The sequence below is a fragment of the Mesoplodon densirostris genome, chromosome 5 (assembly GCF_025265405.1).
Source record: "Mesoplodon densirostris isolate mMesDen1 chromosome 5, mMesDen1 primary haplotype, whole genome shotgun sequence".
Lineage (NCBI taxonomy): Eukaryota > Metazoa > Chordata > Mammalia > Artiodactyla > Ziphiidae > Mesoplodon > Mesoplodon densirostris.
The window spans coordinates 147,249,439-147,266,220 of record NC_082665.1 but is presented as its reverse complement, the minus strand read 5'-3'; the positions used below and the strand labels follow the sequence as shown (position 1 = coordinate 147,266,220).

The following is a 16,782-nucleotide window of genomic DNA, read 5'->3' as shown; positions in this document are numbered from 1 at the left end:
GTGCTTTTTGATGTCAATTTATTATTTATCCCTTCGCCAATATTCAAACAGGCAGGCAGTCATAAAACATTCAAAAAGATCTTCTAAAACAGTCAAGGCATCTGTTTTACCTCCATTCTTTTTTAGAAACCTGGAAATCAGGAGCCCTGGCATTTATAGAATAGCTGTGTTTAAAATATATATATATATATATATATATATATATGTATTGTATCAAAAATATTGTTTGAGGGGCTTCCCTGGTGGCGCAGTGGTTGAGAGTCCGCCTGCCGATGCAGGGGACACGGGTTCGTGCCCCGGTCCGGGAAGATCCCACATGCCGCGGAGCGGCTGGGCCCGTGAGCCATGGCCGCTGAGCCTGCGCGTCCGCAGCCTGTGCTCCGCAAATGGAGAGGCCGCAATGGGAGAGGCCCGCATACCGCAAAAAACAAACAAACAAACAAACATATATATAGTTTGAGGATCACTACCTAGAAAGATTTTAGTTTAAATTTTATCAATGGCCAGTAGGCAGGCAGACTACGGTTTGTAAAGGAAGATTCAATGTCAATCAGTAACGTGTTGCTTCCAAATTTTGGACTCCTCCATGAGCATTACTTTGTGGAAACAAAGCACTGACAAAGACCACTGTTTGGTAATTAGCATCCTGTCAAGCCTCTCCAATGAAGACCGGCAAGCTGCACCTGGTCCTAGTTAAAACACTCTTTGTGGGCAATTCTGATCTGACCCTCAGGGGCCCCCTGCCACGTGCAGAACTGCCTTCAGTGCGCAGCCATAACTACCATTTACAAAATAAGAGGGCCTCTTCATCCAGAGGTTCTGAGAGCTTTTGTCTAAACCTAATGACCTGCCACACCACTTTAACTTCTGTGATAAATGTCCATCCTTGTGATGCAAACGTTTGCTTCTCCCCGAAAAAGATATCTCTTCCTGGGACAGAAGATGCCTCACAAACTAAATCATTGTTGAAACAAACCAAATGAAAAATGGAAAGACTCTGGAAAACAAAGACTGTAAGCGCCCTGTCCTCAGGCCGAGGCCAGTGGAGGAGGAGGTGGCCCTCCCTGGCTCGGCTAACCTTCATTCCTCTCCGGGGCTGGCGTAGAGGTCGTGCTCCTTGATGTAGGCGATGACGGCATCGGGGAGCAGGTACTTGACGCTGTGCCCTTGGCCCAGGGCCCACCGGATGTATGTGGCACTGATCTCGTTCTGCACTGGCTCCCTGGCCAGGTGGATGTTGTCCTGGTACCTCTGCAGGATGGGCGAGCCCGAGATGTACCCCTTTGTGTCATGCCCTGCCCGGTCCACGCACACCAAACCGAACTTCTCCACTATTTCCTGGATGTGCTTGTCTTTCCAGAGGTTGGGGGTCTGGAAGGTCTTCAGGACATCTGCTCCGCAGAGGAGCTTCAGCTCAGGCACAGCTGGAAAAACAAGGGTGGATCCCAAGAAAGTTACAGAAGGGTCATGGCCGGGAATGATAACATCATATTCTGTTTGAAATTTTCAAAAAATGCTTTTCTTGGAACGTATGGGGAACTCAATGTCTCCGTGTTCATGACTTAAAAAGAAAAAGCATGTAAATGAATCTGAAGCTACTTCAGGGACATACAGTTCTAAGTAATACTTTAATCAATAAATCTTTTAACATTGGCAAAGTGCCAAGTAATATAAAATGGATTTTTTTTTTCAGTGTTATACCACAAGGCTGTCTGTGGTTGATGGACCCCATAGCAGAGTCGAAAGGCGGCTGTGCTGTACCTAGAACCCCGTCTTCTGATAGAAAGTGAGGTTCTTAAAGCCCTAGGACTAACAAGTCACTGCCTTTCTCAAAATCTATTTCAGCCCTAACACCTGGTATTTTTATAAGTATAATCTCATCCTAAAGGTTAATTATAAAGGACCTGTGGGTAACTAAAAGGTCTTTAAGACCCCAGCTGGTGACCTTTTCATCTGTTTTCAATAAAACAAAGCTCTAGAACAACTGATCAATGTGGCTGATCCTTCGGCATTTGTGCTACTAGAGAATGATGATTATGATGATTAAAGAATACTTAACATGTATTGGTTGTTTACTGTGGGCACTATTGCTAAGTGCTTTATGTGTTTAATCTCATTTGAGCCTCAGAACAACCTCAGAAGGTAGGTGATATTGTTGTGCCCACTTTGCGGAGGGGGAAACTGAGGCACAGAGAGGTGCATGACTCATTTAAGCAGAGGAGTCAGGATTTAAATGCACACAGCCAGCCTCCAGCTGGGGCATTTGAAACCGCTGGGCTCTGCCTCCGCCTGCTGGCAGGAATTGTACGTGCATCACCCTGCCTGGATATTCCTGGCACCATTCCTGTTCAGGCCCCCTTTGAATGGGCTAATCGGAAAAGGAAAAACCAGGTCCATGCTAGAAGCAACCAGCAGGACCTCTAGTCCTTCTGGAAGCCAGTTCTAGCTTCAGTGAACGGCAAAGGCTGGGCTTGTAGGGCACAGGCATCTCTCAGTCACCCTGAAATCTCAGGTGGGAGGGGCTTCAGGGATACCAGCTGCTGGGGAAAACCTGATGTAAATGGTCGGTTTAGGATCCTCTATTGTGAAACCTTCGAAGGGATCTGGACGTGGACCAGAGAGATGAGTTTACAAAGGAGCACTAGATCAGCTGTGCACTGGGAAGTGAGAAACTAGAGATGTCATGGACAGGTCAGAGTTCCGGCCTCAGTCAGGCACAGGCTGCTGAGGGGCTGGAGCTGAGATCATTCTCTGGGCCTCAGTTTCCCCATCCATGAAATGGTGGCACTGGACTTGTTTCCTCATTTTAAAGCAGCAGATGTAATTACAGAAAACACACTTTAAACACTTTAGCAGCATAACTAGGACTCTAGTGCCAGACTTCTTAGATTCAAATCCTGGCTCTGCCGTTTGACAGCTGTGTGACCTCAAGTTTAAAATGGGGCTATTAACAGTTCTTATCTCATAGGATTATCTTAGAATTGAATGAGCTTATAAATATAAAGCACTTAGAACAGTGCTTGGAACAGAGTGTGACATATGTTAACTACTGTCTGTTCGTCCGTCCATCCATCCATCCATCCATCTTTACCTACTTGTCCACCAATCCATTCACCAGCACATCTATTCAGCACTTATGGAATATCTCCTAAGCACCTGGCCTTTTAAAATCAATAAAACTGCATTTAAAAATTATTCAATAACTTAGACCTTTTTCACTCATTTGGGCTGGCCCCATTGCTTACAACATGTATGTGGATCCAAACTACTCTGCACCCGTGAGATTTTACTCTAATTTCTTATTTATTTGACCATTGTAATGTAGCAAGAGACCATTGTTTGACCTTTCAAGCAATTGGGTTGCTGTTATGTGGTCTTCCTATGGGGGAGGTTAAATGATGTGCACTGAATTCCAGGGTCTTCTGGGGTCTGAGGCACACCACCCTGTTCCCTCAGGTCAGGGATTCTCCTCCTGTGGATTTTTGTGGGAATGATTTCCACATATCCACTTCGGTATTAGATATTGTCTGAATTCATTAACAATGACAGTGTGGAATATGATTCACTCTGAGCCCTTGCCCAGAAGAGAGAAGTACCCACACCTGCCCCGTCCCCGAAGTCAAAGGCATGTCTGTGGGACTGGTGTGATGGCCATACACGTCTCAGATCCCAACTCTGGGCAGTCCTGTCATCGGGCCCCCCAGAGGTTTTCACATCTCCCTTTCAAATCCATTCACATCACTCTTACAAAATCTGCAGACCGAGTGACTCTGACTGTCTAAGTCCAAAGTCTTCAAGTCTGAGGTTTTGAATAAATACTGCCAATTTGATTTGTCCTAACAGTGATATAGTGACATAAATAGATGTCCGTGGGCATTTTGGGGCAGGGTGCTTTTTGAATGGCCACAGGCTTTGGAAAGCAGATGAAGTAGAGATTAACACAGAAAGTGGGAGAAGTCCCACCAGGACCTTTCCCTTTGAATGTCCAGTTGCCCTAACTCTTTGACATCAAAAAGCACCAACCCTGAGGTCAGTCAGCCCTGGGTTCTAATTTCAGATCTGCGAGGACCCTGGGATAGTTATAGCTGGTGGGTCTGTTTCCTCAGCTGTAGTAGGGATAATAAAGCCTCCTTTGGGCGTTATGGAAGTTGAGTTGGAGAGAATGCAATGGAAATCTCCTGCTTAGTGCAGGCACCGAGGGTGGTGTCTGGAGCATAGGACTTCTGGGTCTAGACAGGACACCCAAGATGAGGCCAGGTATCGGCAACTGAAGGGTGGCACCCAAATTGACCTCGGAACAGCCAGTGTGAAATGGAACCAGATGAAGCGTCTGCTCTGGTTGTATGAAAGGAGAATGGGGCTGAGCTGTGCTCGGGCCCCATCAGCCAAGGCAGGGACCACATTCACAAGCGACAGAGGCGGCCTGTTAAAGGACGGAGGCATCATCCACCCCAAAGTGTGATGCCCAAGCAGCCCGGGACAAGGCAATTCACACGCCTCTGGGTGAGTCCAAGGAGGACTGCAAATCACAGGAGTGATGGGCAAAGCGGGGCTCCGGCGGCCAGAAAATGCTGAGCTCAGCCCCAGAGAAGAGCGCATGACAAAATACACGGCACACAGAGTGGTCCTTTAAAAACATGTCACTAACAGACCTACTTGAGAATGGACTTGAGGATATGGGGAGGGAGAAGGGTAAGCTGTGACAAAGCGAGAGAGAGGCATGGACATATGTACACTACCAAACGTAAGGTAGATAGATAGTGGGAAGCAGCCGCAGAGCACAGGGAGATCAGCTTGGTGCTTTGTGACTGCCTGGAGGGGTGGGATGGGGAGGGTGGGAGGGAGGGAGACGCTGGAGGGAAGGGATATGGGAACAGATGTATATGTATGACTGATTCACTTTGTTATAAAGCAGAAACTAATTAAAAAAAACAAAAAAAAACCATGTCACTAGTAACATACAAGCGACCTCATCAAAAGCCAAACTTAACGGTGAGAAAAAATCACCTGCCTTTAAAAAATTGCTCTAGTTTTTTTTTTTCTGATGACAAACATGAAATCTATGTCAATTATGGGATGTATGGAAAATACATAAGCATTTAAAGTAGAAAATAACAGCAACAATAATTCTTTCTACAAAAAACTCAATATTTTGGTGTATTTCTTTAGTCTTTTCTATTTAAACATGCAAATAGATGTGAAAGTATATTTATATATTTTTATATACTTGAGATTACACAGTATTGTATCCTGATTTTTTCCCATTCACCTCCTAAATGTTTCTCCATATCATGAAAACCTTTTGTGTGGATTCTTCATCCTATATATACAGAACATCCTATATACATCCTATATATATACATCCTATATATACAGTGTCATTTACTTATACATTCCCTTACATTTAAACACTGAGGTTGCTTTTATTTTCTGCCATTCTAAAAATTGCCACGATAAACATCTTTCTGCATGTCTTCATCCTAATTTCTAATCATCTCCTCAGACAGATTCCTAGAAGGGGAATGTATCAAGCAAAGGGCACACACATTTTTAAGGCCCCTGCTCTATTTTGGTAAATTGAAAAGCTCACTTTTCATTCAATGCAAACTTCCTTTTTTAATAGTTACTTTGGAAGACAACAAGATGAGTAGGATTTAGGGTTTGAACAGAGAAAAAGGGGATAAGGAACAAACCCCCAACATCATGGGGCCAAACAGAGTGACTAGTAGCCCACTGGAAAGATAAATCCAAAAAGAATGTGGGGTGAGCTCTGGGGGAGGCAAGGACTGGTTTCACCACAGGGGAGTGGGTTCCAACCTGAGCCTCACAGGACAGACAGGTTTTCAACAGGGGAGCCAAGAAGGGAAGGGGGAGGAGGGGCCCACCAGGCAGAGACAGGGATTCTGGAAGCATCTGCAGAGAGGTGAGAAGCTGGGAGCCTAAGCACGGCCTTCCTCCTACCTCACGGGAAGCTACTCCCTTCCTTCGCCGTGGGCTCCAGCATCCTGAATGGCATGCAGTGCCCAGCAAGCACTTCCTGCCTGTGTGCCTTACTCAGCTGCCCCCGTCCCCGAAATATCCCCAGCCCCAGATAACCTGCTGATCCTATGAGTCATGGTGCAGGCGTCACCTCCTCCAGTCCCCCTAATCCATGTCTGGACTCACTGACCTTCACAGCCTGTCTCCAGCTCAGGGCAGGGGCTGGGCACCGGTCTCTGTTCTCAGCCAGCATCTCTAGAACCCTATTAGGAGTGACTGCTGAGCCAGAGGGGATTCAGAAAGAAGGCAGAGGGCTGAGACTGCACACTGTGTGCTGTGCTCGGGACTGGGGGACAGATGAGGAGCCCATGCTGGCAATGGAGGGGGGGCGGACAGGGAGGCCAGGGGAGTGTACTCAACATTGTAGAAGCTGATCATATAGGAGACTCTGTAGCTCCTTCTTTCTTGGATTCCTACTCTAGTGCACAGTTCCCCAAACTGGCGGTAAAGCAGTTCCCCAGCGTGCCTATTAAACATCCAGAGTCCCAGGCTCCATTCCCCCTCAGCAGGTCTGAGGCATGGCCTGGGAATTAGCATTTTTAACAAGCCTCACAGGTGATTCTGCTGTGAGTGGTCCTTTGACCAGCATTCAGGAACTGCTGCAGGAAACCTTTAGGGCGTTTTCAAGTCCTTTTAATTAATTGATTAATTATAAACATATATATATTCTTTTTCAGATTGTTTTCCATTATAGGTTATTACAAGATATTCAGTATAATTCCCTGTGCTATACAGTAGGTCCTTGCTGTTTACCTATTTTATATATATAGTAGTGTGTATATGTTAATCCCAAACTCCTAATGTATCCCCACCCACCCTTCAAGTCCTTTTAGAAGAGTGTTTCCCAGTCTGTGTTCTGGGGAGCACTGGTTCTGAGAAATACTAATATGCATTAAAAAGAGTCCCATGATTAAAAAGTGCTAAGAACGGCTGCGAGCCTCTTCCCTTTCTTTCAGAGTCACAACGCACATGAACATAGTAAGGCTCTGAAAAGTCCTGCCGTAAAGACACCACTTTAAGTCTGTTTAACCGTGACATTCTGGAGCCCATCTAATAGGGAAATAGTGTCCTACCAACTAAAGGTGGGAGAGCTGCTGGAGTGTTGGCCCAGTGGGACCAGCGGTTCCCTGCTCATGGCCCCGCCCCCCATCACTGGTGCTCCTGCTTACGTGCCTGAGGGGCTATGCATTTGACCCCCGGTACCAGGGCTGTCATGGGAGGTACTCTGAAATCACAGCTGACAAGAGTCCATCAAACACCAGGAGTTGACAACAGGGTAGAAACCCAGGGCTACAAATTAAAAGGATAATCCAAATCGACTTTACATGCCTTAAAAATAGGTTTCCTCTTCCAAGTAAAACACTGAGTAACACTGCTATAAAGTATTAGTTTAAGGGATATAATGGCACATTTTGTTTTCAAAAAGGCTAAGGCTTTCAAAAGCAGCCCAGCAGCACCCAGAAGTTTATCTCTGTGTAGCCCTGACTGTAATCCAGGTCACAAGCACAAGTCACAAGTGTAGGTAAACTCCTTTGGGGCAGAAAATCCCAATTTAGCGTAACAATTTACAAGGGATGGTGGCAGATTGGTTAGTTTGACCTTTCAACGTGGGAAGTGTCACCCCTAGCAGGCTTTGAAAACTCTTATCTGTGCCCAGGGGGCTGTGACTCCCGTTGGCTCTTACCCGAAGCCCTGACATCTCACCCTCCCACAAAGGAGAGGGTCAGCACCCACCTGCGGGGGCTGGAGAGTCAACCTTGCCTTGGTCCAGGCCTTCCTTCCAGGGCAGAGATCTGAGCAGTTCGCTGTGATGATGCCTGTGTTGTAAGCATATGGGTTCAGGGGGCATCCATGTGGCCTACAGTTCCCCCAAACCACCCGGGGGGGGTCTCTGATTTTAAGTCTCAACCTGCTTTTGTCCATTTTAGGTAGCTCATTCCATAAATATTTGCTGAAGGCCTACTATGTGCCAGGCCCTGTGCCAGGTGATGCGTCTGGGTCCTCACAGACCCCCGCATCCAAGGCAGCTCACTGCCTTCTGTGAGCCCCGACTGAAAGGAGGAAATGAGCAGATTTCTACTCTTTCAGTATTTTCTTTCACTACCTCACTTTTTACAAAAAACCGAATAGGGATTACGGACCTGGGCTATTAGAATCAGACCTGAGTTCAAACTACAAATTTTCAGTTGTAAAGCTGGGATAATACACCTACGTTTTAGACTTTTGTGAAGGTACGTGAGCTAACACGCAGCAAGCACTGGCACAGTGCATGGCCCACAGCTGCCCCTCAAGATAGAGGCTCTCTCGGATCATGAGCTGGTACTTTAGAATTTGACAGGGTGATGCTCAGAGCCTGGCTTGGAGCCAGACTGCCTGGGTTGAATCCCAGCTCCCCCGCCGGCCAGCGGTGGGATCCCGGGTGGGCGGTTTCCAGTCTCGGCACCTGCAAAACGAGGAATGCTGACAGTGCCAGCTTCCCACGGATGGTTATGAAGATGAAAGGAGTTTTGTACATGCAAAGCCCACAAAGTGGTGTGCAGCACAGAGCGAACCTCATTACACGCTAGCAGTTCAGATACGACTAGACTTACACCCATAGGGCAGGCCCGGCTCTTCAAGCAATCTATGTTCTGCAAATCAAGAGATACCTGTGCCTTCTTCTTTTCAACAGAGCACAGGTAATCACTATGTCTTGTATCAATCTGATCTTCCATCTTCCACCTCCCGTATTAACTAGAGCTGTGTTTGGGAAGAAGTGCCTGGTGGGAGAAGCATGTGTTTGTAGCCAGAGTGGCTGGGTTCCAGTTTAGGCTCTCCTGCTCGAACGAGCCTGGGTGAGTCACAAACACCCTCAGGGCCTCACTGACCTCTGTTAATTGGTCAGGAAAGTTAACGCCTGAGTGTCACAAGACCATGAAGGCGCAAAGGCTTCTCCCCGGCTGGGGAAGCGGCTGATGCTGATTATTATTTGGAGCGGGGGCAGTGTAGGCTGATGCTGATTATTATTTGGAGCGGGGGCAGTGTAGAGGTTAAGTTCTAGAATGAGATCTCCTGGGTTGCAATACTGGTTCCAACTAGGAGCTGTGGAATCTTGGTGGGTGCCTTAAGCAATCTGCCTCCACTTTCCTCATCTGTAGAATGGCGGACAATGACAGTACCCGCCCCAGAGAGCTGTTGTGAGGATGAATTAAAGAGCGTAGCACAGGCCATCCACAGAAAAGTGCCCAGTCAACGTTAGCTGTTATTAGTATCCTTACTCTCAGTCTGTCTTCCCCACCAGATTGTGAACAAGGAGCTCATGTAATTCATCCTTATATTCTTGGTACCTAGGGAACTGCTTAGTAAAGTCAGCTGAATTCACGAAGGATGGAAGGGGGGTAAATACATTTAATTCAGGTCCAGATTCCCTCCTGACGGTCTCAGAGACTCAGCTGAGTCTTCTCAGGGCCCTGCTGGACTCGTCTGTGTTTCCATTACTGTCTTATTGCTTTAGTTTTAGAAAGCTTCACCTCTGAGGATTCACTCCCGGGTTAGCCTGGAATCTCACATCAGACTGTAGTAGGTTTGGGTCTCACCTCCACTTTCTCGCTGTAGGACTGTGAGTATGTTGCTGACCCTTTCCGAACCTCTGTTTCCTCATCTGTGAAAGGAGGCCAAACTCACCTACTTCTCAGAGTTGCTGAGCTGACTACATATTATATACTTGGTACACATAGTAGGTGATCAATGAAAGCTGGTATTATTTTATTTTACTTCCCTTGATGTTCCTGGTTCAAGTTGACCCTACTTTGAATATTAGCTGGAGCTCTGAACTCTGGTGTGCAAATGATTTCAACGCCAAATGCATCTTCCTCACAGACCTCCACTCTGCCTTTGTTTGGTGGGAGGTCATTGCTTCCTCTTGTTGCCTGCCTGAGGGGCACCCTGGTGTGCCCAGCCTTGTGCCTGATGACTGCCCCTGGCAGCATGTTCTCTGTGTCCTCAGCAGTCCCTGGTCTCCAACTATACCCAATCAGAAGGTCACTGTGGCAGAAGCAGAGTCAGCCACGTCGTGGTCCCACCCGTAGATCACTGGTTTTGAAGATGGCCATAAGCATGGCTTCAGAGTTCAACAGACTAGGGCTCCACCACTTGCTTATCTGTCGTGCGACTGGGGTTAACTTAGCCTCTCTGAGCCTCAGTTTACTCATCTGTAAAATGAGGACATAAGAGCATGTTTGCCAAGGGGCACATGAGCTGCTGCTGGACCACATCAAATGGCATCGTGACCGAGGCCCTCCCTCAGCATGGGGAGAGGGCAAGTGAAATCAGTTATCAAGTGCCCTAAAAGCATGAAAGCTGGCCCAGGTTTCTTAAAAAATTAGAGTAAAAATAAAAAACCTAACAAGGAGAAAAAGAATACTCAATAAGCCCTACAGTGAATTGACTTCATAGTGACATATGTCACTGTCACCATGATGTAGATTCACTGCTGAGTCCACCAAGAGGATACTAATGGAGCAAAGGGTGGGGTGGATTTCTACAATGCTTCTAGAATCACCTAACTTTACAATTTTAACCAGATTTTCAATCTTAAAAAAATGATTTTGGTAATTTTAGGAAAACATTAGTAATTAAACAAATTTTCTAATGAAGCCCACCCCAAATACTGACAAAAGTCTTAATCAGCTATCTGATAAAACAGTGTTGACTATATCAGTGGATTCTCAACATTGGCTGCACAAAATAAATCATTTGGGGACCTTTGAAAGTACCCATGCCTAGACCCTGCCCCAGAAAAATCAAAATCTCAGGTAGGGGAGGGTGAGCATTTAGAAATAGCTTCCCAGGTGATTCTTACAGCCAGGATTGAGACCACTGGTTTGGACTGATCCCAGTACCAATCATAAGCATGATTCACACACTTGGTGACTGAGGCTGTGGATCTCAACCCTGGCCACACATTAGAATCACCAGGGAGCTCTTAAAAATCCTAAGGCCAGGGCTTCCCTGGTGGCGCAGTGGTTGGGGGTCCGCCTGCCAATGCAGGGGATGCGGGTTCGTGCCCTGGTCCGGGAGGACCCCACATGCCGCAGAGCGGCTGGGCCCGTGGGCCGTGGCCGCTGAGCCTGCGTGTCAGGAGCCTGTGCTCGCGGCGGGAGGGGCCGCAGCGGTGGGAGGCCCGCGTACCGAAGGGGAAAAAAAAAAAAAATCCTAAGGCCCCATCCTACACCAATGACATCTCAGTCTCTGGGGTAAGACTCAGGCTTCCGTACTTTTTTGTTGGTTTTTTGGGTTTTTTTTTGCGTTACGCGGGCCTCTCACTGTTGTGGCCTCTCCAATTGCAGAGCATAGGCTCCGGACGTGCAGGCCCAGCGGCCATGGCTCACGGGCCCAGCCGCTCCGCGGCATGTGGGATCTTCCCGGACCGGGGCATGAACCCGTGTCCCCTGCATCGGCAGGCAGACTCTCAACCATTGTGCCACCAGGGAAGCCCAGGCTTCCGTACTTTTGAAAGCTCCCTAGGTGATTCAAGGTGCAGCCAGGGCTGAGAAGCACTTGTCTAAAGGGTACAGTAAAAAAAAAAAAAGAAAAAGAATGTGTCCTGTAAAATCTTAGGTCTGCATTTTGCAGCAGGATATTAATTACGTGGTACTGCAGTCAAATCCTACTTACCTACCTGTGAATGGCTTATCTGTTATGAGGAGACATTATGGGCCTGTTAGGGATGCAGGGAAGGTAGCTAACGTTATTAAGCACCTACTATAAACCAGGTGTTTTCCGACATCATCTCATGTAGTTCATACAGTATCCCAGTGAAGTAGGTGGTGTCATCCCCATCTTATTAGGTGAGGAATTGAGGCTCAGAGAGGCTAACTCATTTACATCAAGTCACTTCGATTGTAAATTTGGCTCCAAGATCTGGGCCCGAGGCCACACTGCCCCTCAGAGGGTGGAAAAGGAGAGCGTCTCTTTGTTTCTGACTACGTATTAAAGCTAAATGATTTGTTGGATTATCTGATTTGTTTCTACTCCCCTCTGTTAGCCTAGATAAATGAGAGCTGTTTATTCTAAAAGGGTGATCTAGGTCTAAATTTATTACTTAAGTTAAAAAAAAAAGAGAAGGGCTTCCCTGGTGGCGCAGTGGTTGAGAGTCCGCCTGCCGATGCAGGGGACACGGGTTCGTGCCCCGGTCCGGGAGGATCCCACGTGCCGCGGAGCGGCTGGGCCCGTGAGCCATGGCCGCTGAGCCTGCGCGTCCGGAGCCTGTGCTCCGCAATGGGAGAGGCCACAACAGTGAAAGGCCCGCGTACCGCAAAAAAAAAAAAAAAAAAAAAAAAAAAAAAAAAAAAAAAAGAGAAGCATAGATCTAACAATTATTTCATATTTGCTCTCCTTCAATTTGACAACAGATTTTGAAGTAGCACTGTAACTGCTGAATGCTTCTAGCTGGTTCTTTCCCCAGTAAAGGGTAAGTAATAAGAACCAGGATATGGAAACTAAATGTTTACCTTTGCTTAAAAAGGCAAACATTTTTCTCCCAAGTGACTTTGAAGATTAGTGAAAAATAAAAACCAGGGCTTCCCTGGTGGCGCAGTGGTTGAGAGTCCGCCTGCCGATGCAGGGGACACGGGTTCGTGCCCCGGTCTGGGAAGATCCCACATGCCACGGAGCGGCTGGGCCCGTGAGCCATGGCTGCTGAGCCTGCGCATCCAGAGCCTGTGCTCCGCAACGGGAGAAGCCACAACAGTGAGAGGCCCGTGTACCGCAAAAAAAATAAATAAATAAAAAATAAAAACCAATCTAAATTATGGACAGGGCTGTCAATCATTCAGCCTGGTCCCTTGTGTCTCCTATTCTCTGACAATCCTAGTGCTTCCACATAGATCAAGACACAGCCCACAGTTTGCAATCCCTTCCAGCAGAGCTGGCTGTCATTAGTGACAGGCAGGCCCACCTCACAATCCCCTCCGACAGGCAGGACAAGTGGGACTTCTTGCTTCTCTAGCAATCTCTCAGGAAAGCTTCCCAGACAAAAGTCAGAGACCCACTGTCCTAAAATACAGGGCTTTTAAATGGCTGCATTACTTGTGCTGAATGCTAATAGCAGTCCTAAAAGAAAAAAAAAACCCTGTGTAATTATTTCTAGATTCATAGTTTTTTCTTCAAGTCTAGATTTATAGAACCTAGGATTTGTACACTTGGAAAAGATGGCCTATTATGTAGATGCAGTTTTCAACCTAGTCAGTGATGACAATAATAAAGGGTCTCACTTACTGAGTATGATTATGTGGTTCTGGGTCAGAAAAGTGATTTACATTTTCGTAATGCTCATTAGGTTATGCTGTCCCCGTTTTGCAAGTGAGAAATGTGTCCCAGAGAAATGTCATGTGCCTAATGTCACACAGCTACTGAGTGGTGGCCCTGGAGCCTAGATGCTACAACCCTCTGAAACAAGATGGGGCTTTCCCACAAAGTGTACTCTGAAGGGAGTGGTTTGTGATTTTTCCACTTAGGACCTCTCTGAGAATGTGAATCTGTTGGTCTCTCTCCCTCTAAGGAGAAACTCTTGCAGGATTTGGGTGAGAGGGGCTGGCTGAAGCCCCACTCAACACTCCATCCCTGCCTGTCACCCTGTGGGCTCTGCAGACGTGACCGTGGCCCCTGCTCATCCCAAGAACACATGCCCACCGTTACCTCAGCACCTTGACCGTCTCCATCCACTGCACCTGCTCACTCTCCCAGGGGTCCACCTGGATCCAGTCGGACGTCTGCAGGGCGAGCCGGGCCATGGCCACCCGGTGCCGGGCAGCCACGAGGTCCTTCTTTCCGTAGCTGTCATTGACAGGAGAGATGATACCCCCGATCACCTGGTACCTGCCTAGGCAGCAGAGAGCAGTGGTGTTGCTGGTACAGGACCTTGTCACCTGGCAGCTGGAATTCAGGCAGGTGCTAAAAATCTTGGGGTCTCGTCCTGAGTGGGATCAGACCCTAGCATTCTCTGCTGGGCGGGCCAGCTCCCTTGGGCCAGGTAAAGGTGCTACCTCAGGAACCACGTGCCTCTCCTCCAGAGGCTTCTACACCCTGGAGTAGCTGAGAGGATGCCGTGAGGGTGGAGCTGAGGCAAGGCTCCCAGATAGCAATGTGGGCGGTTAGGGTCAGAATATGTTGGAGGAACACAATGACTCCCCCTGCGTGGGACTTACAGGGGCACTACTGTCCTCTAATCATGTTTGGGACAATAGTTACACATGGTTTCTTAGCTCAAATAGGGGATTTTGTGGATCAAAGAGAAAGGATGATATTTAGCCTGGACCAGGTGGGTGGGGGATGGGATGCAGACTCACTGCACAGGCCCACCATTGGCTTTGGAGGACTGTGCTGTTAAGGGAATGGGAAGGCCTACTTTGGAAAAGATGGGAGCCGTCTGATGAGAGATGCTGCCTGGCTCAGTGACTGAAGAATGGGGCATTACAGGTTTAGAGCTGCAGTGAACTGTAGAAGCTACAGAGAACCACCATGGAAAGGGTATGAATGGGCCTCAGAGAGACTGTGGCTGGGACTCAGGTGAGGCTCTAGTTCTCTCACTCACTAGGATGTCTTAGGCAAATTACCAAGCTATTTGCAAAAATAAAACACTTAGCCATTTGAACTTCAGTTTTCCTACCTGTAAAATGGGATAATGCCTGCTTGGCAGGACCTTGTGGTAAGGACGAAATCAGATAATGTTTAGGAGGGGAGATAATATTTTGACTTTGTATATGATACATTTAAAAAATTGTATTATAAAATATCATATGCATATAAAAGGGCATAGAGTTTGACAAAGAGTTATAAAGTATATCCTGTTCTAATCCTCACCTAGGTTAAGATACAGAAGTTCCCTAGCACAGCCTCCACACTCTGATGGAAGCTCATTACTATTCTTACTTTTATAATATTAATTCTCTTGCTTTCCTTTATAGCTTTACCATGTATTTATGCATCCTTAAGAAACACAGGTTGATTTTACCTGCTTTTGAAACTTTTAAATATGGAGTCGTACTGAATGTATTCTTTCATTAAGCCTTTTTCACTTTCATATTTAAAATTCATGTAGTCCAACCAGTTTTATTGCTGCATAATATTCTTTTGCATGATTATATACCAAAGAATTGATCTATCTTACTGTTGATGGATTTGGTTTGATTCTGGCTTTAGACAGTTACCAACAATGCTGCTATGAAAATGCTTGCACAAGTCTCCCTGTGTGCACGAGCATATCTTTCTTAGGATATGTACCTAAGAGTGGAACTGCTAAGTCATTGGGTAGATGTATTTGCAGCTTTACTAGATAATGCCAAACACTTTTCTAAAATGGTTATAGATATTTACTCTCCAACCAGCGGTGTATGAGCGTTCACTTGCTTCACACCATCGAGCAAATAACCATACAGGGTTATTGTCAGGATTTTCCCATCTGATAGATGTGTAGTTATATCTCATTGTGGTTTTAATGTTCCTTTTCCTGCTTACCAATGAGCCTGAGCATTTATTCATATATATTATTAAACATTCGAGCTTAATTTTTTTGCGAAGTGCCTGTTCAAATCTTTTGCCCATATTTTCGGTTGTCTGCCTTTTTGTCATTGATTTGTAAAGTTCTTCATCTATTCCAAATATTAGCCCTTTGTTGGTTGGTTATATGTGTCATAAATACCTTCTCTCACTTGATGGCTTGTCTTATTCTTTTTATGGAACCCTGCGAAAACAAACGTTCTTTATTTTTATGTAGTTGGGTTGTTAGTTCTTTTCCTTTATGGCTAGTGCATTTTGTGTTATGAGGACATTTTCCTATATGATCTCATAAAAGCTTTATAGTTTTGTTTTTCACATTTGTGTCTCTGTGCATGATGTGCATCCTATTAAATTATTTTCCATTTGGATAGTCAATTATTCCAGCATCATTGACCAAAAAGACCTCTTCTGCCCCACTGCTGTGCCTTGTCACCCGTGTGGAACTCCTAGTGTCCATCTGAGCATGGGCCTGTTTCTCCGCTCTCTGTTCTGCTATGTGGCTGTATTTGCCATCCTTGTACAATGTCACACTGCCTTGTTTAATAGAGCTTTAGTACACATCTTGATATCTGGTTAAGTAAATCCTCCCACCTGTTATTCAAGAGTGTCTTCGCAATTCTTGACTTTTTGCATTTTCCACATAAATTTTAGAAAGCACTTGTCAAGTTCCACAAAGATGGAACAGCTCCCCAGCCCCCCAAAAAACCTGCTGAAATTTGATAGGAATTGAATCAAATCTATAATTCAATTTAGGGAGAACTGACATTTTTACAATAATGAGTCTTCCAATCCACGAGCATGGTATATCTTTCCATTTGTTTAGGTTTTCTTAAATGTTCCTAAATAAAATTTTACAATTTTTCTTGTAGCACACTTAACACATCTTTTGTAAGATTTATTCCTAGATTCTTGATCTTTTTGATGCCACTACAAATGGCATTTTTAAAGTTTTAAAGTTGACTTTTTTTCCTGTTGTTGATATGTAGAAATATAATTGATTTAGGTATCTTGAATGTGTATCCAGTAAATTTGCTAAACTCTCTCATTAATTCTAATAGTTTATCTGCAGAATCTTTTGAATCTTCTATGTCCAAAATAATACCGTCTGAAAATACTGACAATTTTGCTGTTTCATTTCCAATCCTTTTACATTTTATTTTTCTTGTTGCATTGTTTAAGGCCTCTAGAATAATGCCGTATAGAGAT

General features: G+C 45.9%; 1 protein-coding gene across 2 annotated transcripts in view; it reads right to left on the bottom strand.

Moving 5' to 3' along the window:
* Nucleotides 1–475: 475 nt before the first annotated feature.
* NMNAT3 (nicotinamide nucleotide adenylyltransferase 3) overlaps nt 476–16,782 on the bottom strand; it is a 115,761-nt gene continuing 99,454 nt past the window's right edge. For both annotated transcript variants that reach the window (XM_060100227.1, XM_060100228.1), the window contains exons 3-5: nt 13,717–13,900; nt 7,774–7,856; nt 476–1,424 (exon numbers count right to left, since the gene is read on the bottom strand). In XM_060100227.1, the coding sequence (XP_059956210.1) occupies nt 1,081–1,424; nt 7,774–7,856; nt 13,717–13,900 (611 nt within the window). In that variant the 3' untranslated portion in view covers nt 476–1,080. The remainder of the gene's footprint in view (nt 1,425–7,773; nt 7,857–13,716; nt 13,901–16,782) is intronic.